The sequence below is a fragment of the Cervus elaphus genome, chromosome 31 (assembly GCF_910594005.1).
Source record: "Cervus elaphus chromosome 31, mCerEla1.1, whole genome shotgun sequence".
NCBI classification, from domain to species: domain Eukaryota; kingdom Metazoa; phylum Chordata; class Mammalia; order Artiodactyla; family Cervidae; genus Cervus; species Cervus elaphus.
Genome location: NC_057845.1, coordinates 8,397,746 through 8,416,836, shown reverse-complemented (window position 1 = coordinate 8,416,836; position 19,091 = coordinate 8,397,746). Strand labels below are relative to the sequence as shown.

The following is a 19,091-nucleotide window of genomic DNA, read 5'->3' as shown; positions in this document are numbered from 1 at the left end:
CTCTGTGATGGGGTGGAACTGCCCTGAGAGCTAACGGCTGGCACGTGTCTTTCCCTTGCAGAATAATCCAGCTTAAAATCCCCGAGTGTGGATCCCTCTGAAGCTTTCTGACAGCTTGCCTCCCTCAAGGGGAAAATTAAATCGGATTTAATCCTTGTTCTCTTTTTGCAAATAAATTCCTTCTTGATAAATAGGGTTGCTGGGCTACGAGATAACTTGTAAATCGAGGAACATAGGACGGCTTCTCTTCCTCTGTGGATCTCTCTGTATCCTTCCTGTTATGGTCTGAATGTTTCCTCCCCCAAATCCATATGCTGAAATCCTGACCCTCCAAGGTGATGGCATAAGGAGGCGAAGTGTTGGGGAGGTGTTTGAGTCATGAGAATGGAGCCATGAATGGGATTAGTGCCCTTATAAAAGAGGCTCCTAAAAGGCCTTTGTCCGTCTTACCACAGGAGGACATAGTAAAAATCTGCAACCTGGAAGAGAGCCCTCATTCAACCATGCTGGACCCTGGTCTTGACTTTCAGCCTCTAGAATTGTGAGAAATAAATGTCTGTTTTTTATAAACTTCCCAGTCTGATGTTCTGTTATAGCAGCCTGCACAAATACACTTCTTCACCTCCCTCCCTTCTTTTTCTTTTTTCTTTCTCTGATAGAATTCATCTCTCTTAGATTTCATCAGTGCATTTGCTCATTTATTAAAAACAGATTTTCTAAGTGTCTACTATACTTTACTAGGTATCTACAATGTTCCAGGTACTGTTTTAGGTTCTGAGGATATAAATGACAAACAAAAGAGACCAATTGTCTATCCTCAAGATGCTTATCTTCTAGAACTCTCTGGAGTTTGACTGAACTCTGGCTCTCCCATCAATAGCTTTATAAATTTGTGGTGAGTTATTTAATGGAGCTATGCCTTATTTCATCCCAATCCCAAAGAAAGGCAGTGTCAAAGGATGTTCAAACTACCACACAATTGCACTCATCTCACACGCTAGCAAAGTAATGCTCAAAATTCTCCAAGCCAGGCTTCAACAGTACGTGAACCGTGAACTTCCAGATGTTCAAGCTGTATTTAGAAAAGTCAGAGGAACCAGAGATCAAATTGCCAACATCCATTGTATCATCAAAAAAGCAGGAGAGTTCCAGAGAAACATTTACTTCTACATTATTGATTACGCCAAAGCCTTTGACTGTGTGGATCACAACAAACTGTGGAAAATTCTGAAAGAGATGGGAGTACCAGACCACCTGACCTGCCTCTTGAGAAATCTGTATGCAGGTCAAGAAGCAATAGTTAGAAATGGATATGAAACAACAGACTGGTTCTAAATTGGGAAAGGTGTACATCAAGGCTGTATATTGTCACCCTTCTTATTTAACTTATATGCAGAGTACATCATGTGAAACGCTGGACTGGATGAAGCACAAGGTGGAATCAAGATTGCCAGGAGAAATATCAATAACCTCAGGTGTGAAGATGACATCACTTTTATGGCAGAAAGTGAAGAGGAACTAAAGAACCTCTTGACGAAAGTGAAAGAGGAGAGTGAAAAAGCTGGCTTAAAACTCAACATTCAGAAAACTAAGATCATGGTATCTGGTTCCATCATCACTTCATGGCAAATGGATGGGGAAACAATGGAAACAGTGAGAGACTTTATTTTGGGGACTCCAAAATCACTGCAGATGGTGACTGCAGCCACGAAATTAAAAACTTTTGTTCCTTGGAAGAAAAGCTATGACCCACCTAGACAGCATATTAAAAAGCAGAGACATTACTTTGCCAACAAAGGCCCGTATAGTCAAACTGGTTTTTCCAGTAGTCACATATGGATGTGAGAGTAGGACTATAAAGAAAGCTGAGCGCTGAAGAATTGATGCTTTTGAACTGTGATGTTGGAGTAGACACTTGAGAGTCCCTTGGACTGCAAGGAGATCCAACCAGCCCATCCTAAAGGATATCAGTCCTGGGTGTTCATTGGAAGGACTGATGCTGAAGCTGAAACTCCATTACTTTGGCCACCTGATGTGAATAACTGACTCATTGGAAAAGATCCTGGTGCTGGGAAAGATTGAAGGCGGGAGAAGGGGATGACAGAGGATGAGATGGTTGGCTGACATCACCGACTCGATGGACTTGAGTTTGAGCAAGCTCCTGGAGTTGGTGATGGACAGGGAGGCCTGGTGCACTGCAGTCCATGCGGTCGCAAAGAGTTGGACATGACTGAGTGACTGAACTGAACTGAGCGACTGAAGTGAACTGAACTGATGCCTCATTTACTTTCCTACTAGTGGCTCAGAAGGTAAAGAATCTGCCTCCAATGCAGGAGACCCAGGTTTGATTCCTGGGTTGGGAAGATCCCTTGGAAAAGGGCATGGCAACCTACTGCCACATTCTTGCTGGAGAATCCCACGGTAGAGGAGCCTGTCAGGCTATCATCCATAGCGTTGCATAGAGTGGGATATGACTTAAGTGACTTAGCACGCATGTATAGATGCCTTGTTTTCCTCATCATACAATGGGGATAATATTAGCTTTTCCCTCAGTCGCCCTTTATAAGGATCAAATGAGATAATATCTTTAAAGTGTTTAGGAGCAGAGTGTGTGGCTATGAGCTAGTGTGTAATGCATGCTTCTCGTCTCCCTGTCATTGTTTGTACTCTCATCATGGTGTTTCTCCCTGAGATGCTTATTGTCTCGTTTGCCCGGCCACCAGAGAGACTTTTCCTTGTGCCTCAGTACCAGGGAGCAAGCAGGAGCCGGCTCTGAAAATGCCCAGGGAGCAGCTGTTGTGAGACTGGTGCTGAATTATTTCCATGAAAAGCACTATCCAAGAATACCTTAATGTGTTGACCCTAGGATCCTGCCAGGAGACAAGGGGACCAACACCCTTTATACGTAGAAACACGTGAGCAGAAACAAATCAAAATGAGGTTAAAGGATACTGTGTGAATCCAACGATTGATTGGACGGTGGCAAGAGTCAGATCTCTGGCTTTTTCAAAGCATAGCCTCTCCCTCTTTTTATATTTATGATGTGCATCTTAGTAAGCAGTATTCTTGCCAGGAAAATCCCATGGACAGAGGAGGCTGGCGGGCTACAGTCCATGGGGTTGCAAAGAGTCAGACATGACTGAGCACAAGCTCTGTGTATACTATACTATATCACAGTAGTCATAGAATCTTCTCTGCTTCTGCTTGCCCATGTCCCAATACTTTAAAACTTTTTGATATTGGTGAAAGAGGTAAGTCATTTCAGACATTTTTTCAGACTTACTCAATTCTACTTTAGCAGTGTCCCTTGGTCCTATATGCCTTGCAGGTCACTTTCCTGGTTTCTGACAAGTATTGTGATGAATTACTAGCTGGGGGTAGCTTGCGTTTCTTCACACTATTGATTTTAGGAAAATTCAAGCTTTCAGAAAGTTGGAAAGCCAATATTTAATGTCATTTGTCCTGAAAACAACACTTGTCCAAGAAAGAAACAGTCACCACACTTTATACCTTCATTAAATCAATGACATATTTCTTTTAAAAAAAAAAGTGTTTAAAAATCATTTTTTTTTAAATAGAGGAAAAGAAAATCCTAACATTTTAAGATTACTCTGTTTTTTATAAACCTCTGGGTATAGTGTACTGGTGTAGTGTACTCTTTTTATTAAGATTTTTTTTTGATGTGGACCATTTTTTAAAAACTTTATTAAATGTATTAAAATATCATTTCTGTTTTATATTTTGTATTTTTTTTTTTTTTTGGTTCCAAGGCATATGGTATCTTAGCTCTTTGACCAGGAATCAAACCCACACTCCCTGCATTGGAAGGTGAAGTATCAACCACTGGATTGCCAGGGATGCCCCCTAGTTTACTCTTAAAACAAGTTTTTATTTGTTTATCTATTACTGTTGATAACTGCTAAACCACACGCACTGCATAAGTAATAGATGGGAGCCTGGTGAGCTACAGTCCATGGGGTTGCGGAGAGTCGGACACAACTGAGCTATTAACATACACACATACACAATACCAATTTTTGTGAACTATTACACCAAGAAGTGTTCACTTCTTTTTACCCTTAATATCTTGTCTCTACATTAATATCCTCCACAAGTCAGAGCAGTCCACTTGGTCCTGGAGTGGTAACTTCATTTTCGTAATTCGGGTGTGAGATGTTGACAAAAGTGTTTTTAGAGTTTATTTTGGTTACAATTGTTGTTTTCCTTCCCCACTCCACCCCCCGCCTCCCAGGCACAATTACCTCTTACAAGAAGGTCCTAGCCTATCTCTGTCTTAAACCAAGTGTATGATTTTGAGCAGGTAATTTAGCTTCTGAGGGTTTTGTTCTTTTCATGAGTAATGTGAAGGTCTGAATCTTTCTGATCTCTAAGGTTTTTTGTCATCTCTAAAGGTTTCTGGATCTATTAAAATCCATATTTTCCCCCATGGGAGATACAGTATCTGAGATTTGATAATAAAAGTACTACAGCTTATTCTGTATGCAAGGCTGAAATCAGTTTCATTACTCCGGGTAAGTCATTAAAAGACATGAACAACAAAATGTACTTGACACTAAAACTATATTGATTCCAGCTTAAATCTCGTTTGGTGCCTCAGAAAGCTCTCTAGGCTATGGGAAGGCTTCAGGCTGCTCTGGGAGCACTGTCCCTGTTGGTGCAGATGCAATATTAGACTGGAGTCTCCTGGGATATTTTTGGATTTAATTGTGCAAATAAATTCCACTATCAACACATTTACTTGTTATCTGCTCCTGTCTTATCCAGTATAGAACACAAAGAATCAAATAATGATATTCACATTTTTTGATTGTCAGAATTTCAGATTAAGTAAACTTTATTTTGTGAGTTCCATACATGAGTCATTAATCAATGTATATAAAGGTAAGAAAAGATATTGAAGGTACTGATATGTTGAACTGAGTGTACTAAATTGAGGATAGAAGGATTGATATTTAAATGGTCTAAAGGCAAGAGAAAGATATTGAAGGTCGAGATATGTGGATCTGAGTGTACTATATTGGGCATAGAAGGGCTGATATCTAGATGAACTGAAGAAATTGCTTTACACTGACTGCCGTGGGCACCTGGGTTCTTTGTAATCAGATTATATCATTAGACATTTTATTTTATAAAAAAATGGCCTAACAATTTTTTTTAAGTTTTTGGACAGACTCTTATTCTACACCCTCTTTCCATTAGTATGAGATGACCATTGAAAACACACTGTTAGTTCCTTACCTTGAAGAAGGTCATTGTTGATCCATCTCTGACAGCCCCATATTCTATCTTGGTTTGTTTTGCCAAATCATCCGCTGAGTCAATGGGGGATTCCATTCGTTCTACTGTCAAGAAGGCGGCCAGATTGGCAGTGTAGGATGAAATGATGATTAGGGTGAAAAACCACCATATCCCTCCAACTATTCTGGTCGAGAGAGCTTTGGGCATCAACTCTGATCCTGTGATGGTATCATCAGAGTAAGAGTGTTAAACAGAGGTGTTAGAAGAGAGGAGACTCAAGATTCAACAGTAGTCTAGAGAGATAATGCATTTTTGTGACTCAAAATCATAAATCTATCAAGCATTTATTCTCTTGTGTGTAGGTGAATAGATGTATCTTTTAGAAAATGAAGCAAAATCTAAATGATCTTTTATCACTGCTGCTGCTTAAGTGTGATTTATTTCCATTTGATGGTTTTAATAGTTTTAACCCTGAGATATAATATGTCTAAAATTTGTAAATAGTTTAGTTGCTTAGGTTTGAGTTTGTTTGCTTGTTTTTGCTGAAATATCCTCAGAGTTCTGGCCTTTTTGTACTGTCTAATATGCATCTTATTGTGTGAAATAAAATGTTCTTGGTTGTACAACAGTGAAGGCTTTAAAATATTAACATTAACATTTTATTTAATATTAAAGAATGGGAGAAACTTTCAAAAGATTTACATAGCATGCTATTTATCACATGCATTTAATAAAACACTATTTTACAAATCAAATGATATTGGATGCAACTGTACTTGATGGCTGATGAATCATTTTTTATTGTTTTATGTTATTTTTGAAGTCAAAATTATTTTTTTAATGTTGATTCTTGTTTAACTGAAAATAATATATTCACTGAAAAGGCACAATTTTGTCCTCGAATAAAGTACAATTTAATTATGCTTCAAAGACTGGCTGTTTTGCACGTGAAAAGGGGTCATTCTTGGTAAAAAACACTCATTTTAGGTGTTATCAGATGATTCCTGATTATTTGTATAAAGGTAATATAGAGGCATTTAATGTATTTACCAAAAAAAGAAAAAACATCTTTCTCTCTTGAAGAAAGGGTATATGGGCAAAGTTTACCTACACAAAGGACAAGCATCTGTGAAAGCGCTCTAGCTCATAACTTTTGATCAAGCTGAGCTATGGAAGGCTATAAATCCAGCAGCAGAACCGAAAGGGGCAGAAAGGTATATGCAGCCCTTACCCTCATTGTACTGATCCATGGATGGATTTTGGTTAATCTGCTTGCCTGAAATTCACCATTGTTTCTCTCTTGGCATTTTCTCCATAAACTTGGAGAAATGATAGAGTTTATGGGACCACTTAAGAAGTGAAAGGAAAACTGCTACTGCTAAGTCACTTCAGTCGTGTCCGACTCTGTGCGACCCCATCCCTGGGATTCTCCAGGCAAGAACACTGGAGTGGGTTGCCATTTCCTTCTCCAATGCATAAAAGTGAAAAGTGAAAGTGAAGTCGCTCAGCCATGTCCAACTCTTCGCGACCCCATGAACTGCAGCCTACCAGGCTCCTCCGTCCATGGGATACACCCTAAGTTAAATCTAAAGTGTGAAGTTCAGCAGGTGAATTATCTGGTTTAAAGGAGTCTTTCACTATTCTGATTGTCTTGAAGTTTTGTCGTTAATGACTTAAGATAGGGAAATTGGAGTTTACCAATCTACAAATACATGAATTTATGCTCAAGGTTAATCTGTAAACAAATGCAAATATTTCTCATGAAATCAGAGTCAGCTCCAGGCTCATGATATGCAGATAAAGAGTTTCTTAGCTTTGAATTAGCTATAGTCTTCTAAAGCTATTCTTTGTACTTTATTCTCTTTTAATGAGATTAATGGCTTCACCGTGGTTTTTATTTCTTTTTTTTTTTTTGCTTGTTTGTTTGAATTTGAGTGTGTAACGTTACACAGATTTATAACAGTTTTCATCAAATTGCTTCTAAGGATTTAGTAAGATAGTGTGTTGCTGTTGTAATCTTGCAGTTTAATGGGATTTATATGCCTATGGGTGTGTATGTTTAATGCCCAAGTTTGTTTCATATCTTCGTGCTGAATTGATCTAGCAGCCTCATGGCAGTGTGATATTATTTTAGATCTTTAGTTGGCTATCGTTAAAACACCATTTATTTCATAAAATACCCATAGGAAATAGGTAATACAGTTAGTAGATATATTTTCCTAGCTTATAGGTATAGATTTTCTGCTGTGAATTTATCCTTATTTTATTTGGTTGCATTTGTGAAAAGATCAGGTTTTAATTTATTATTTGTATAATTGTGTATTATATGGCAGGAAAACTGGGCAGACAGATGGATAACCAACTGTCTACATGCAATAATAAATTCAATTCTATCACACTTCAAAATAAAATGTATTTATACGTTTGAATGAAGTTGTCTTGGAAATTAAAAATAATTGATAGGAACCTATTCGTACTACATTTTAAACCCTTGGTAGATGGTATGAATTTCTCAACACTTCATCTTTTGAAAAAAATTCACACAGTTTTCTGACTTTCATGACTCTCAGTGTTAACTGATATACCTAGAAATGACTTCACTCAAGTAGAGATGATTTGTTAAAGTTCAGAACTCTAGAGGATGAAATCATGACAGTAATAAAAGTAGAATAAAACATCATCAGAAAATATTTGGGATGAGAGACAATACTTGCTGAAGTCTCTTTAGTGCCTTTTACGGCAGACATGACAGCCAATCCTGATCCAGACTTTGCTCACGCTCTGTAGAAAAGAGAAAGCCTGATCATCACATTAAAAAACAAATTAAACAAAATGGTTTCCAATTGAGTACAGTGACAAACTTTTGCTAGCAAGAGCACAACAGTCAGTATAGAAGTTAGCTACCCGGTCCAATGCCACATGCTAAGGACAAATGCACGAATAGTCACCAGTCTGCAAATTTGTACATCGTAATATTTTTTCACCTGACAGATACTTTAAACTTCTTGAAAAACAAGCAGAGTCTGGTTGGGGCTGACTGTCATGTACCCAAGGTCGTGGTAACTAGCAGACACTGCATCCCACGGTTTGCTGTGGATGATGGGAAACTCCAAACAGGTAGCATATCAAAGAGAAATTTAGGGAGAGGGTACTCTCATATGATGGGCTTCCCTTGTGGCTCAGCAGTAAAGAATCTGCCTTCCAATTCAGGATACATGTGTTTGACCCCTGGATCGGGAAGATCCATGGAAAAGGATATGGCAACTCCCTCCAGTATTCTTGCCTGGGAAATCCCATGGACAGAGGAGCTGGCAGGCTACAGTCCTAGGGGTTGCAGAGTTGGACATGATATAGCGACTAAACAACAACAATAACACTCATATGACAAAAGGCAGTCACGGTCACGTATACCTGCACAGGCGTGCTGCATACTCTAGGAAACCCAAGGCTGTATTTTTCTATTCTAATGGCATAGGAAGGCAAGCTACTGGTGAGGAAGGAAGTCTCTTTCACTTTTTGAAATTGATGGCCCCCAAGATAAATGCCTTAAAGACTAAATGCACTGGTAAAGCAGTATATGTCATCCAATGAGTTTTCCTGTGGGATTTATAGTTCTGTCTTATGCTTTAAACTCACGCAAGTGATTTCCAGTAAATCAGGTGCTGGGTCCACACCTACTTTGCACTGCCTGAATAAACTATACTTAACTGCGTGTTGAGATGATTTACTCACTTTGCTCAATTATTTGGTATTTCCACACTAGAAACCCTTGTTCTCTCTCCTTGGAATTTTTAAACACAATATAAACACTTCGAGTAGCATGATAACAAGTCCCTCCTGAGAAACCTTGGGGTTTACCCCTAAGTAACAAACATCTTTAATATATATCCTAGTTGAAATTTCCTTTGCCAATTTATTTTGCAGCTTGTTGTCAAATAAGGAGATATTCCAAACACAACAGCATCTGTGACTGATGATTTTCTTAAATTAATGCATTTAATCTTGAGAAGTATTTTCTAGACCATACGCCTGGAATCAAAGCTGAGGAAAATCCACAGAAGTGTTGGATTTCTTCCAAAGGTTAAAACAACCTACTCCTCCCTTCCCCACAAAATCAAAATCCTCCAAATCATAGAAAATGTACAAAATGTATTACATTTCTGTGGTTTGAATTTCATTTCCTCCAACATCTCCAGTTTACTGTTGCTATGGTTACTAACTGAGGGAGAGTGTAAAAAGTTACTGGGAAACTAAGATAAATCCCAGTAGGGTTTGTCAGAGTGGTAATTAGGTGACAGTTTTAGGGACTGTCATCTATTGGAAGGCTGTAAGTCAACCTAATTTTCAAAGGATTCAAATTTTATCCCTTTCCAAATTGTAACTTGTGAGGTTATGACTAAAAAGGAAAAGATAGATATCTCCATCTATGCATTTGTAAACAATTTCTAAGGTAATTTATCCTTTCCTTCCCTCTAGGAAAATTTGTATTTGTTGCTTGATAGAAGTTTATTTTAGATCTGTAGCAAAGGAATTCTGTTCCTGTCATATTTTTGTCTTTTTTATTTTTAGAACTGTCTAGGAAGCTGGGTTCAATCTTTTTAACTTCTGAGTTGGTTTTTAGCCTACTCCCTATCTTCTTGGTGGAGTTTACCAGCATAAAAGCCTGTCAGCAGACTGTGGGATGCGTGTGACAAAGATGGGCAACCTTGTACCTTGTTGCATGAGAGCTCCAACTCCAAACCAGAAACTATTTAGTAAAGTAAAATTGTTTTCCACCACGTCTGAGTCAGGGTTGCATGGGTGAGGGTTATACCACTCGTAGGGTGTAAACCTGCAGTAGTTAACAGAAACAGTCTGTAAACATGAGGTAGATACTTGCGGCACCAGCAGAAATCCACTGAATGAGGCACCATACCCAACAGCTAATGAGGGATGCGTCAAACCAAACAGTAGGCCAGGTTCATAAACTTACAGCTTTAGTGGGCAAAGTGCAAAGGAGACTCTAGACATTATATATTTACCAGTCTTCTGATCTCTAGGCAAAGCCCTTTGGTTGGCTGGAACCATATTCCTCAGATCTATGTCTACTGAATTTTTCTGAGTTTTCACTCATTTCCATTTTATTGAACACCTAGATGGACTGCAAAGGGAGGTCCACTCATCCCAAGTATTTACCCCACAGAGCAGCGATGACGATGATACACACAATTGCATACCAACTGTAATATCAAGACCCTGTGTCGCTAGGTGCTGAGGAAGACAGGAAATACAGGGCTGACTGGACTTCAAGGGTTATTGACTGATAGATCAAAGGAGTCTATGTAGTCTAGTGATTTCATAATGCATCAAAGGAGTTGCAAGTTTCAAACGATTAGTGAACAAAAAGAAGGTTTGGATTGGGGTGTATTCGATGTTTTTATGATAGTATGTGGAGATAAAAATCCCAATCTTTAAATGAAGAGATAAATTCAAATTCAGAAGTACCCTGGCCCAGGCATCAGACTTCATTAATGTTAAGGCCAGAGCATGTCTGGATGGACAGTTTTAGGTTCAGACTTTCCTCTAAGATTCATTTCGAATTGTTTCTACAACTGTGAACTGTGGTCATTTGATCACCAGCCCTAGTTGGCAAGGAAGTCAACCTTGAACAAGTAATTTAAACCCTCTGGCTTCAGTTTCCTTATTTGTAAAGAAGAAAGAATCCAGATATCTCTAAGTTGTGTTAAAATAAAAATTTGAGGGGCTGAAATGATTTTTGGTTCTTCTATTTTCTAAACATCTGCCTGACCTCTACAAGTCCAAGGAGCTGCCTGCTCTGTGTTTCCTTTTTAAGACTATCTTTCCAAGGGGCACTTATTTTTCCAAAAACGACATTAGCAAGTGCTCTGTGAAGCGATGTGGAAATGATTTAAAATGCAGTAGTCCTTAGCACCGAAAGCTATGCCATTTGCCATTGGGTCCTTTTAATGCAAGCAGGAGTGTAAGAGTAATGTTCAAACCCCATAAAGTCAATGAGAACATATGGAATGCTCTCCGGCCATAAGGTTTCAGCAGTAAACAATAGCAGGCAGCTGACACGTGGTGGAGAGTTGGTGTTAGGGTGAATACATTATCTATAGCGAGAAGCGGGGCACACTTTGAATCAGGCACAAGGAAGCGGGCAGACAGTTCTAAATGAAACACCATGCTCTAAACCTGCAGACCCCTTCTGAAAAGTATACAGGGTCTCCTCATCAAGTCTTAAGGAGACTAGGATAACAGCCTCGTACTTTATCCCATAATAATGGCATCCAACTCATTACTGCGCCTCTCCACAGCTGCAGGGCAAACAGTGCAGGTTCCTGTGAAGCTTATGAATAAAGCTTTAATTGACAATGCCATGCCAATACATTTTAATTACTGTTTCAACAATATAATTAAGTTTTGAATTTATACTCTCTTATAACCATAGAAGTTTGCTGAGCCGAAGAACCCGATACCAATATTAACGAACCTACTAATTGAAGCAGTATGCAGAGTAAAAATGCCACTACTTAAGCAGTATCATTGGCACTTGTACAATAATTTAAGAAAATTAATTGCAATACACTAGGAGGGCTCTGCCTTCCAAAGCAGAAGTTTTTCTAAACAGATCATAAAACCTGGCCACCACCAGCCCCGTGATATTCCGGCATTTCTCCCATGTCTGTGCTCTGATGAATGAACTCACCACCTCTTTGTTTGGAAAGCTGCATCTCACTCGGTCCTGCTCCAGTATTTCAGACTTTGCAGCTCTAAGTGAACAATTCATCTAGTTTTCTCTGGCAAAAAAGAAAACTGTCCAAACAGCAATGTGATTCTGCCTGCTCTGTGGAGATATTTTAGATTCTTTTTCTCTGGGATTCTGAGTGACTTGGAGAGAGTGTGGACTGAGGAATACTAAATAGTGATTTGATGCTGTACCGTAGCACACTGGTTTTCATAATGCAATAGATCTACCTGTTGCCTGGATGTGGATATTTCAGCTTGAAATTCCTAACGTCTGCTTAAAGATAGCCAGTGTGACAGCAATGTCATCACCAGGAAGCCCGATAGAAAGATTAATTCATGGCCTGTACCAATGATAGTCTGAAGCTGCTCTGCTCACCTGATTTCAGTTTTAGTCAAATGACAGAGAAAAGGACAAATGTGCTTAGAATTTATGTCAAAACTTGCATCTCGAAGAGTTATACTGAAATACAGAGGCTCATTTTGGTTTTATGTTCATATATGCCAGGCTTTTACTTGAATGGAAGATATATAATGATGCTCATACTGAAGACTTCTAATTAAGGGATTCTTTTTATGACTGAGAATGGATATCAGGCTACATCAACAAGAGGGAGATCTTTTAATGGAGAAAGCTCTCAATCTTGTAATGTAACTGGCTGGGTTTATAGTATAACCGTAGAGCTACAGTCAAAGGTTTTCTTGATCTTTTCTTTGCCAGAAGCCAAATTAAAAAATGTCCATTTTAAGAAGATAAACATAAATTGTAAGATGTAAGCAGACATTATTTCTGAATATTTGGTCTATCTAAATTGTATGTTCATGATGGACATAATTCCTTGGGATTAAATACTTTACAAAAAGTAATTTATAAAATGTCAACCACAAAGCAAAAACACTGACAGGCACGTTTGTAACAAGTCACAGTAACTAAAAATTTTTATATGATTTTCCTTAGTTTGTCTAACTTTATAAATCAATTCAGTTCAGCAAATGATTCGTAAGCCTCTGTCTAGTGAGGACATAAGCCCAAAGCAGTGATGAGCTTTATTTTTCCCCTCTAAAAGGACAAGAAAGGGTATACTTCAAAACACAAATTCAAAAGCCTCTCTAGAGCTAACAATGATTAGGAGATTAACTGTTTTTCATTTCTATTTCACTAACTTTGAATGCAAACCACTAAGGTGGTAACAGAAAGTCATTTTCCATCTTAGCTTACTGATGCAGAGTAACCAAGTTCATGGTCTCAGGGTATGATGATGGGAAGTCAAAGAGAATCGGCACACTTATTTAACCAGGATTTGTCTTGGGGAATCACATCCAAGATATATTTAGTGGCTTTATGAACTGGAAGCAGAAATGGATTCAGAGGTATGGGGAAGATGAATATAGTTGCGAATGCAATCCCCATGACAATGCACCTGTGCACCGCAGGGAGTTATTTTTTAAATTTTTTACGTTTTACCACCATGCTGCGTGAAAGATTGGGTTTGATGTCTGACACTTCCACTTCTCCAAGACCCCGAGTGAAGAGAAAGACAGTGAGAAGGGTAATAAGCTAAACAAAGAAAAAACTGGTCTACAAAATGTACTGTTGGTGAGTAGGAATCCTGAGTAAATGGTGTTGATTGGGGGAGAAACAAGGCTGCTTCTTTTAATTTTTTGGCCACACTACACGGCATATGGGACTTTAGTTTCCTGGCCAGGGACTGAACCTGCATCCCTGCATTAGAAGCGTGGAATCTTAACTACTGGACCATCAGGGAAGTCCTGGAGGCTGTTTTCTTCATTGAAAGAGAATCAAGTTAGAAAATGTAGGGCTCTGGATCACCAGGAGCTTACAGAGGAACAGATAACATAAGGATGGGAAAGCTACTGAATGCTACATTCGTTTGGTGGTAAAAATAAGGCAACTTGAAGACACAGTTGGGGTCAAATGTAAACAAATACTTTCAAATCGTGTGTTTGTGAGAACTGCTGGATGCTGTTGACATGGTTTTCTCTTTTGCCAATTTGGGCAAGTCAGTGTGATAAATAATGTAATTACTTGCTCATCAACATTGTCTTGACTATTCTATTCATCAGCATCACTGCCTAGATAAAGCAATGAACTGGGGAATACGGAAACTCACTTCTCTGGTACCCTCTGCTGCTTGGATTGCCCCACTAGTCCTAAAATCACCCAGCAGGTGTGGGCCCCAAATAGAGGAATGGAACAACAAGCCAGCACAAGATTTCTTAGCTATCGTCAGATGGCACATCCCCTTGAGGCAATCATATATTACATGACCATTTGAAGGGAGTATTTATTTCACTTAGGAGCAAGTAATGAGACATGCACCTCCAAAGGTGAGTGATTCATCTTTGAAAATTAGACATTCCAAGCAATATCATCTTTAACTATTTAGAGCACAGTTTTTCCAACTTGACGCTATTGACATTTTGGGGATATCTTTTTGTCATAGGAGGCATGATGTTTTGCACACTGCAGGATGTTTAGCTACATCCCTGGACTCTATCTACCAGATACCAGTAGCATCCTCCACCCTCAGCTATAACAATCAAAAGCTATTTCCTGACACTGTCAAATGTTCCCTGGGGGATAAAATCTCTCCTAGTTGAGAACCACTGATTGAGTATTATCAAAGGATAATATCACACTACATACTGCCACTATATTATTTTCTGAGGTAGGACACATGGAAAGAATGCTTTGGTAATTATTTAAAATTAATATCTGGACAAAACTTGGAAAACAATCTAGGGTTTGGTAATTGTATAGTTTATGAGGTATAAAGAACTTCCAAACATTCATTTCTTATTGAATGTGTCTCACTCATATGCGAAAGTACACATTAATTTGCTTTGACTGTGTCTGCAAAGGATCTGTAAGACCTTTCTAAACTAGGTTATTTTTCTAAGTTTTCTTCATAATTATGCCAGAGAAAGAGTTACCTGGCATTAATCAAAATCATGCAGTGAACAATGACAAAGGACTAGGATGAAGAAATATTTCTCTTAGAAATTCCTAGAGGGAAAACAAAAATTGATTAGGAAAAAGTTTACTGAGTTGAAAAGTTACTTGTTGAAAGATGAAAAAGATTGAAAATGAGTAGAGCACATAAAAATGCAATTATTTTTTTAACATGGTTTGTCCAGGGCTATCAACTGTTTAAGCCAACAGCTTAAAGCAGCTGTGTTTCAAATTCACTATCAAAGGTATTTAGAAAATATGATCTACTGAATGGTATAAAAATCCTTTGAAAAATTGTGTGGAGCAGAATGGTTAAATGTAGAGTTGTTTCAGAAAATAAAATCTAAACAGAATCACCAGGGTAGCACAAAGATTTCATACCTCCAGATTGTATTCATAGTTATTTCTAGAATTCTCTTGTTAACCGATTTTTTAAAAATAAATTTTATACAATTTTCAAAAGTGTTTGTCTTTATTCTGGAAGATTCCATGATCCTTTTTAATCCAGTGTTTCTTAATTGCTACAACAGTTCCTAGCTGACTTTTTTTTTCTATTTTGCTTATTATTTGCAAATATTCCAGGGGTCAAGTATCCGTACACCATTTTCCTCTCCCTGTTGAATTGCTTTAGATTTATTAGCTGAGCTCTGGCTTTTGTGGCAATATAATTCATGGAAAATGGGTAAATAACCATTGTATGTTGCTTTAAATACTGATAAAATTAAATTAGTATAAAACGTAGTGATCTTACTATTTTTTAAAAGTACCTTTATAAATAATTAGAAGATATTCATTTACAGAGTGGCTTTTATGAGGGGGAACATGACAGAACAGAACACCAGGCAAAACTAAATGAATACTTTGATGTTCATGATCTCTGTCTACCTCCAGAGCACACAGTTCAACCTGAGACTGACCTAGACCTGTTGGAAGTTCAGTGGTTCTCTAACTTACCTTGCGATCACAAAAAGTACACAGCTGACTCCTAAGCAGGCTAAGAGGACATACATCCAAATGTCAGGGGACAGGGGGTTGAGGAAGGAGAAGACCCCTGGATTAGTGCCATTGGGCTTCCGGTAGAGAATGCTGATGCCCAGGGTCATGAAGGGTTTGGAGAAGTCGATGACTTTTTCCCGCACGTAGGTGATGGTAAGAGGAGCCACTGCCAGGTCGGCCTTCTGCAAAAGCAAGTTTGAAAAGGTTCCTTTAGCTGTCTAGCTTCCGAGAGAATGTCTAGACTCTCCCTGGTTCTCCTGATTCCCATTCTCAACTCCAAAAACTTCTCACACAAGAAGCTTCTATGATGATTGACTCTGACATAAAAACAGTTGACTACACAGTTATGTTTATGGAATAGTATTTGTTAGCAAAGAGAAAGCAGAAGGTGTGAAACATACACACACACACACACACGTATATATGTAAGGCAGGTGATATTTAGTTGCTAAGTCATGTCCGATTCTTTCAACCCCATGGACTGTAGCCCATCAAGCTCCTCTGTCTGCGGGATTCCCCAGGCAAGACTATTGGAGCAGGTTGTCATTTCCTTCTCCAATATATATGTGTTGTAGTTCAGTTGCTAAGTCATGTCCAACTCTTTGCGACCCCATGGACTGCAGCTCGCCAGGCTTCCCTGTCCTTCACCATCTCTCAGCCTTTGCTCAAACCCAAATATATATGTGTTAAACTCAAATATATATGTGTTCCACATACACACATTCTGGAACTAAATGGAGGGGGAAAAATTGCAGAAAAATGTCTTTAAAAAAGGACATGTGAGAAAAGTAAGAAATGAGCAACTTGGTCATAAAATTAGTTGATGAGATTTTGCTTCAAGCTGCAAACTTCAGAACTCCTTATCTAATCTAAGAATCACTCAAGTTTATTCTTCAGTATGAAGGATGAGCCCATAAATTTTTATCCTCAATTTTCATCCCTGTTGCCCTCCTAAGTAAGGAAACTACATTTATAGGTGGTTTTCTCCCACTTTTTAGGTCATTTTTATGATTAAAAAAAAAAATATATATATATATATATATATATGCCTTCTGCCTCTGACTCAGACATCTTTCTCTCTTCATTTACTTCTCATCACACATTTTTAAGACATTTAAGACCACAATGCAGGAGACGCATTTCTGCTTACATGATCTATAAGCTCCTTGACCATTCCGTTCCACTCTCCCTTGTCATTCTGAGCTCCATATTTGCCGTCAGCGACGAGTTTAACATCGTAAATGAAACCCAGGATGTTTGACAATTCCTTCAACAGATCCAGGCAATATCCTTCAAATCTGTCATTTCCATACAGGGGCTTATCAGATTTCCTGTACATCACATAGGGTTCTTCCTATATGAAACAAATCACACGTGAAACCCTGCTATAATGAAAGGAAGAATTTACTTACATGAGCTCCAACAACAGCCAGAAGACATAAAATATTTGAAAACAGTTTTTAAGATTTGAGAATACTAAAGGAAGTCACTTCCTTTTCTGCCTTTACTAAGCTCATCTTTTGTGCATCTTCTATAAATATAGAACACTTCCTATGTTGCTTTCTCTCCCTCTTCTCTCTTTGAGAGTTTTTTTCCCCTCCACTGCTGAGGGCAGAGCTGTGAGTAAACGGTGTGATAGAGACAGGATCACGTTTAAACCTTAGGTCTAGCTGAGAAGGCAGTGGAGGATCTGATGTCTGGCTGCCTGGTTTCTAGCCGTGCCTACACCTAAGCTTCTAGGGCTAGACCCACCTACCCTCCTGGCTTATATCTACGAGCTTCACCTACTTACTAAAGGAAATCTAAATCAGCAAATATATTCTCTTATTTTTCAAATTTCCTCTCTCCTAAGTACTCTAAATATTTTAATTTTCTCATTTTTCAGCTAAATTGCATTTCAATTTCACTCTTCCCTTAATATTTACATATTTTTCCTGGCTTCCTTCAGGATATCTTATTCAGAGACTGTTTTGATGTCTCCTTTCATCATCAGTTACATTTTCTTATTTGAACTCATCTCAGAGATTCCGTCTTGTAAGTTCTTTGCTTATATGATAAATCCCCTATCCTACGAATAACGGATATTTCCTTACAACTACGTATCTCTAGCCTTATTAATTCTCATTTGACTAAGTAAAATTTTACTTTATTTTATAAAATCAAAATAGTTACTATGTTACTGAACTGTCCTGTATGTTTAGGCTTATTCTCAAAAAAACTGATAGAAGTAGAAAACTCTATATTTCCATGAGAAACTAGTCACCAGAAAAAAAGTTTTTGATTTGGATGAACAATTCTCAGAAACTGTTTCAGAAATAAATTTCACATAATGGAGTGAATCAAAACAGGAATGTCCACAAGTGATGATTTTAGAGGCGGCCACTCCTATGTGTTTCTTGGATTGCGTGTGTGCTAAGTTGCTCAGTCACTTTAGTCATGTATGACTCTTTGAGACCTGATGGACTGTGCCCCACCAGGCTCCTCTGTCCGTGGGATGCTCCAGACAAGAATACTGGAGTGGGTTGCTATGTCCTCCTCCAGGGGATCTTCCTGACCCAGGGATTGAACCCATAACTGTTATGTTCTTGCATTGGCAGGCGGGTTCCTTACCAGGAGTGCTACCTGGGAATCACCATTCTTGGATTAGGGAGGAGCAAAGAGGGAGGACCAACAGTTTGTGAGTGAACAGTGGCTGGACGGGGCATGATAGGATTGCAACAGGGAGCGGGAGCTGCCTTTACCTGGGCTTTTAAAGAGCAGTCAAGAAAGGACTTCCCTGGTGGCTCAGACAGTAAGGCATCTCCCTACAATGCAGGAGACCCAGGCTCGATCCCTGGGATCGGGGAGATCCTCTGAAGAAGGAAATGGCAACCCATTCCAGTACTCTTGCCTGGAAAATCCCATGGATGGACAAGCCTGGTGGGCTACAGTCCATGGGGTTGCAAAGAGTCAGACATGACTGAGCGACTTCACTTTCACTTTTCTTTCAAGAAAGGAGTACAGCTGATAAAGGAGCAGTACAGAGGAATGAGCAGGCCAAGGTGATTTTGGACGCACACAGCAGCAACCAGCAGCTGGAAGAGAGACCTCAGCTCCCTGACCAGGAGTCCTGATT

At 38.8% G+C, this 19,091-nt stretch overlaps 1 protein-coding gene across 8 annotated transcripts in view; it reads right to left on the bottom strand.

The window, feature by feature from the left end:
- GRIK1 (glutamate ionotropic receptor kainate type subunit 1) overlaps positions 1-19,091 on the bottom strand; it is a 438,838-nt gene that overhangs the window by 39,172 nt on the left and 380,575 nt on the right. For all 8 annotated transcript variants that reach the window (XM_043893053.1, XM_043893051.1, XM_043893054.1 and 5 more), the window contains 4 exons: positions 17,127-17,330; positions 15,935-16,158; positions 9,972-10,090; positions 5,260-5,477 (listed from right to left, as the gene is read on the bottom strand). In XM_043893053.1, the coding sequence (XP_043748988.1) occupies positions 5,260-5,477; positions 9,972-10,090; positions 15,935-16,158; positions 17,127-17,330 (765 nt within the window). The remainder of the gene's footprint in view (positions 1-5,259; positions 5,478-9,971; positions 10,091-15,934; positions 16,159-17,126; positions 17,331-19,091) is intronic.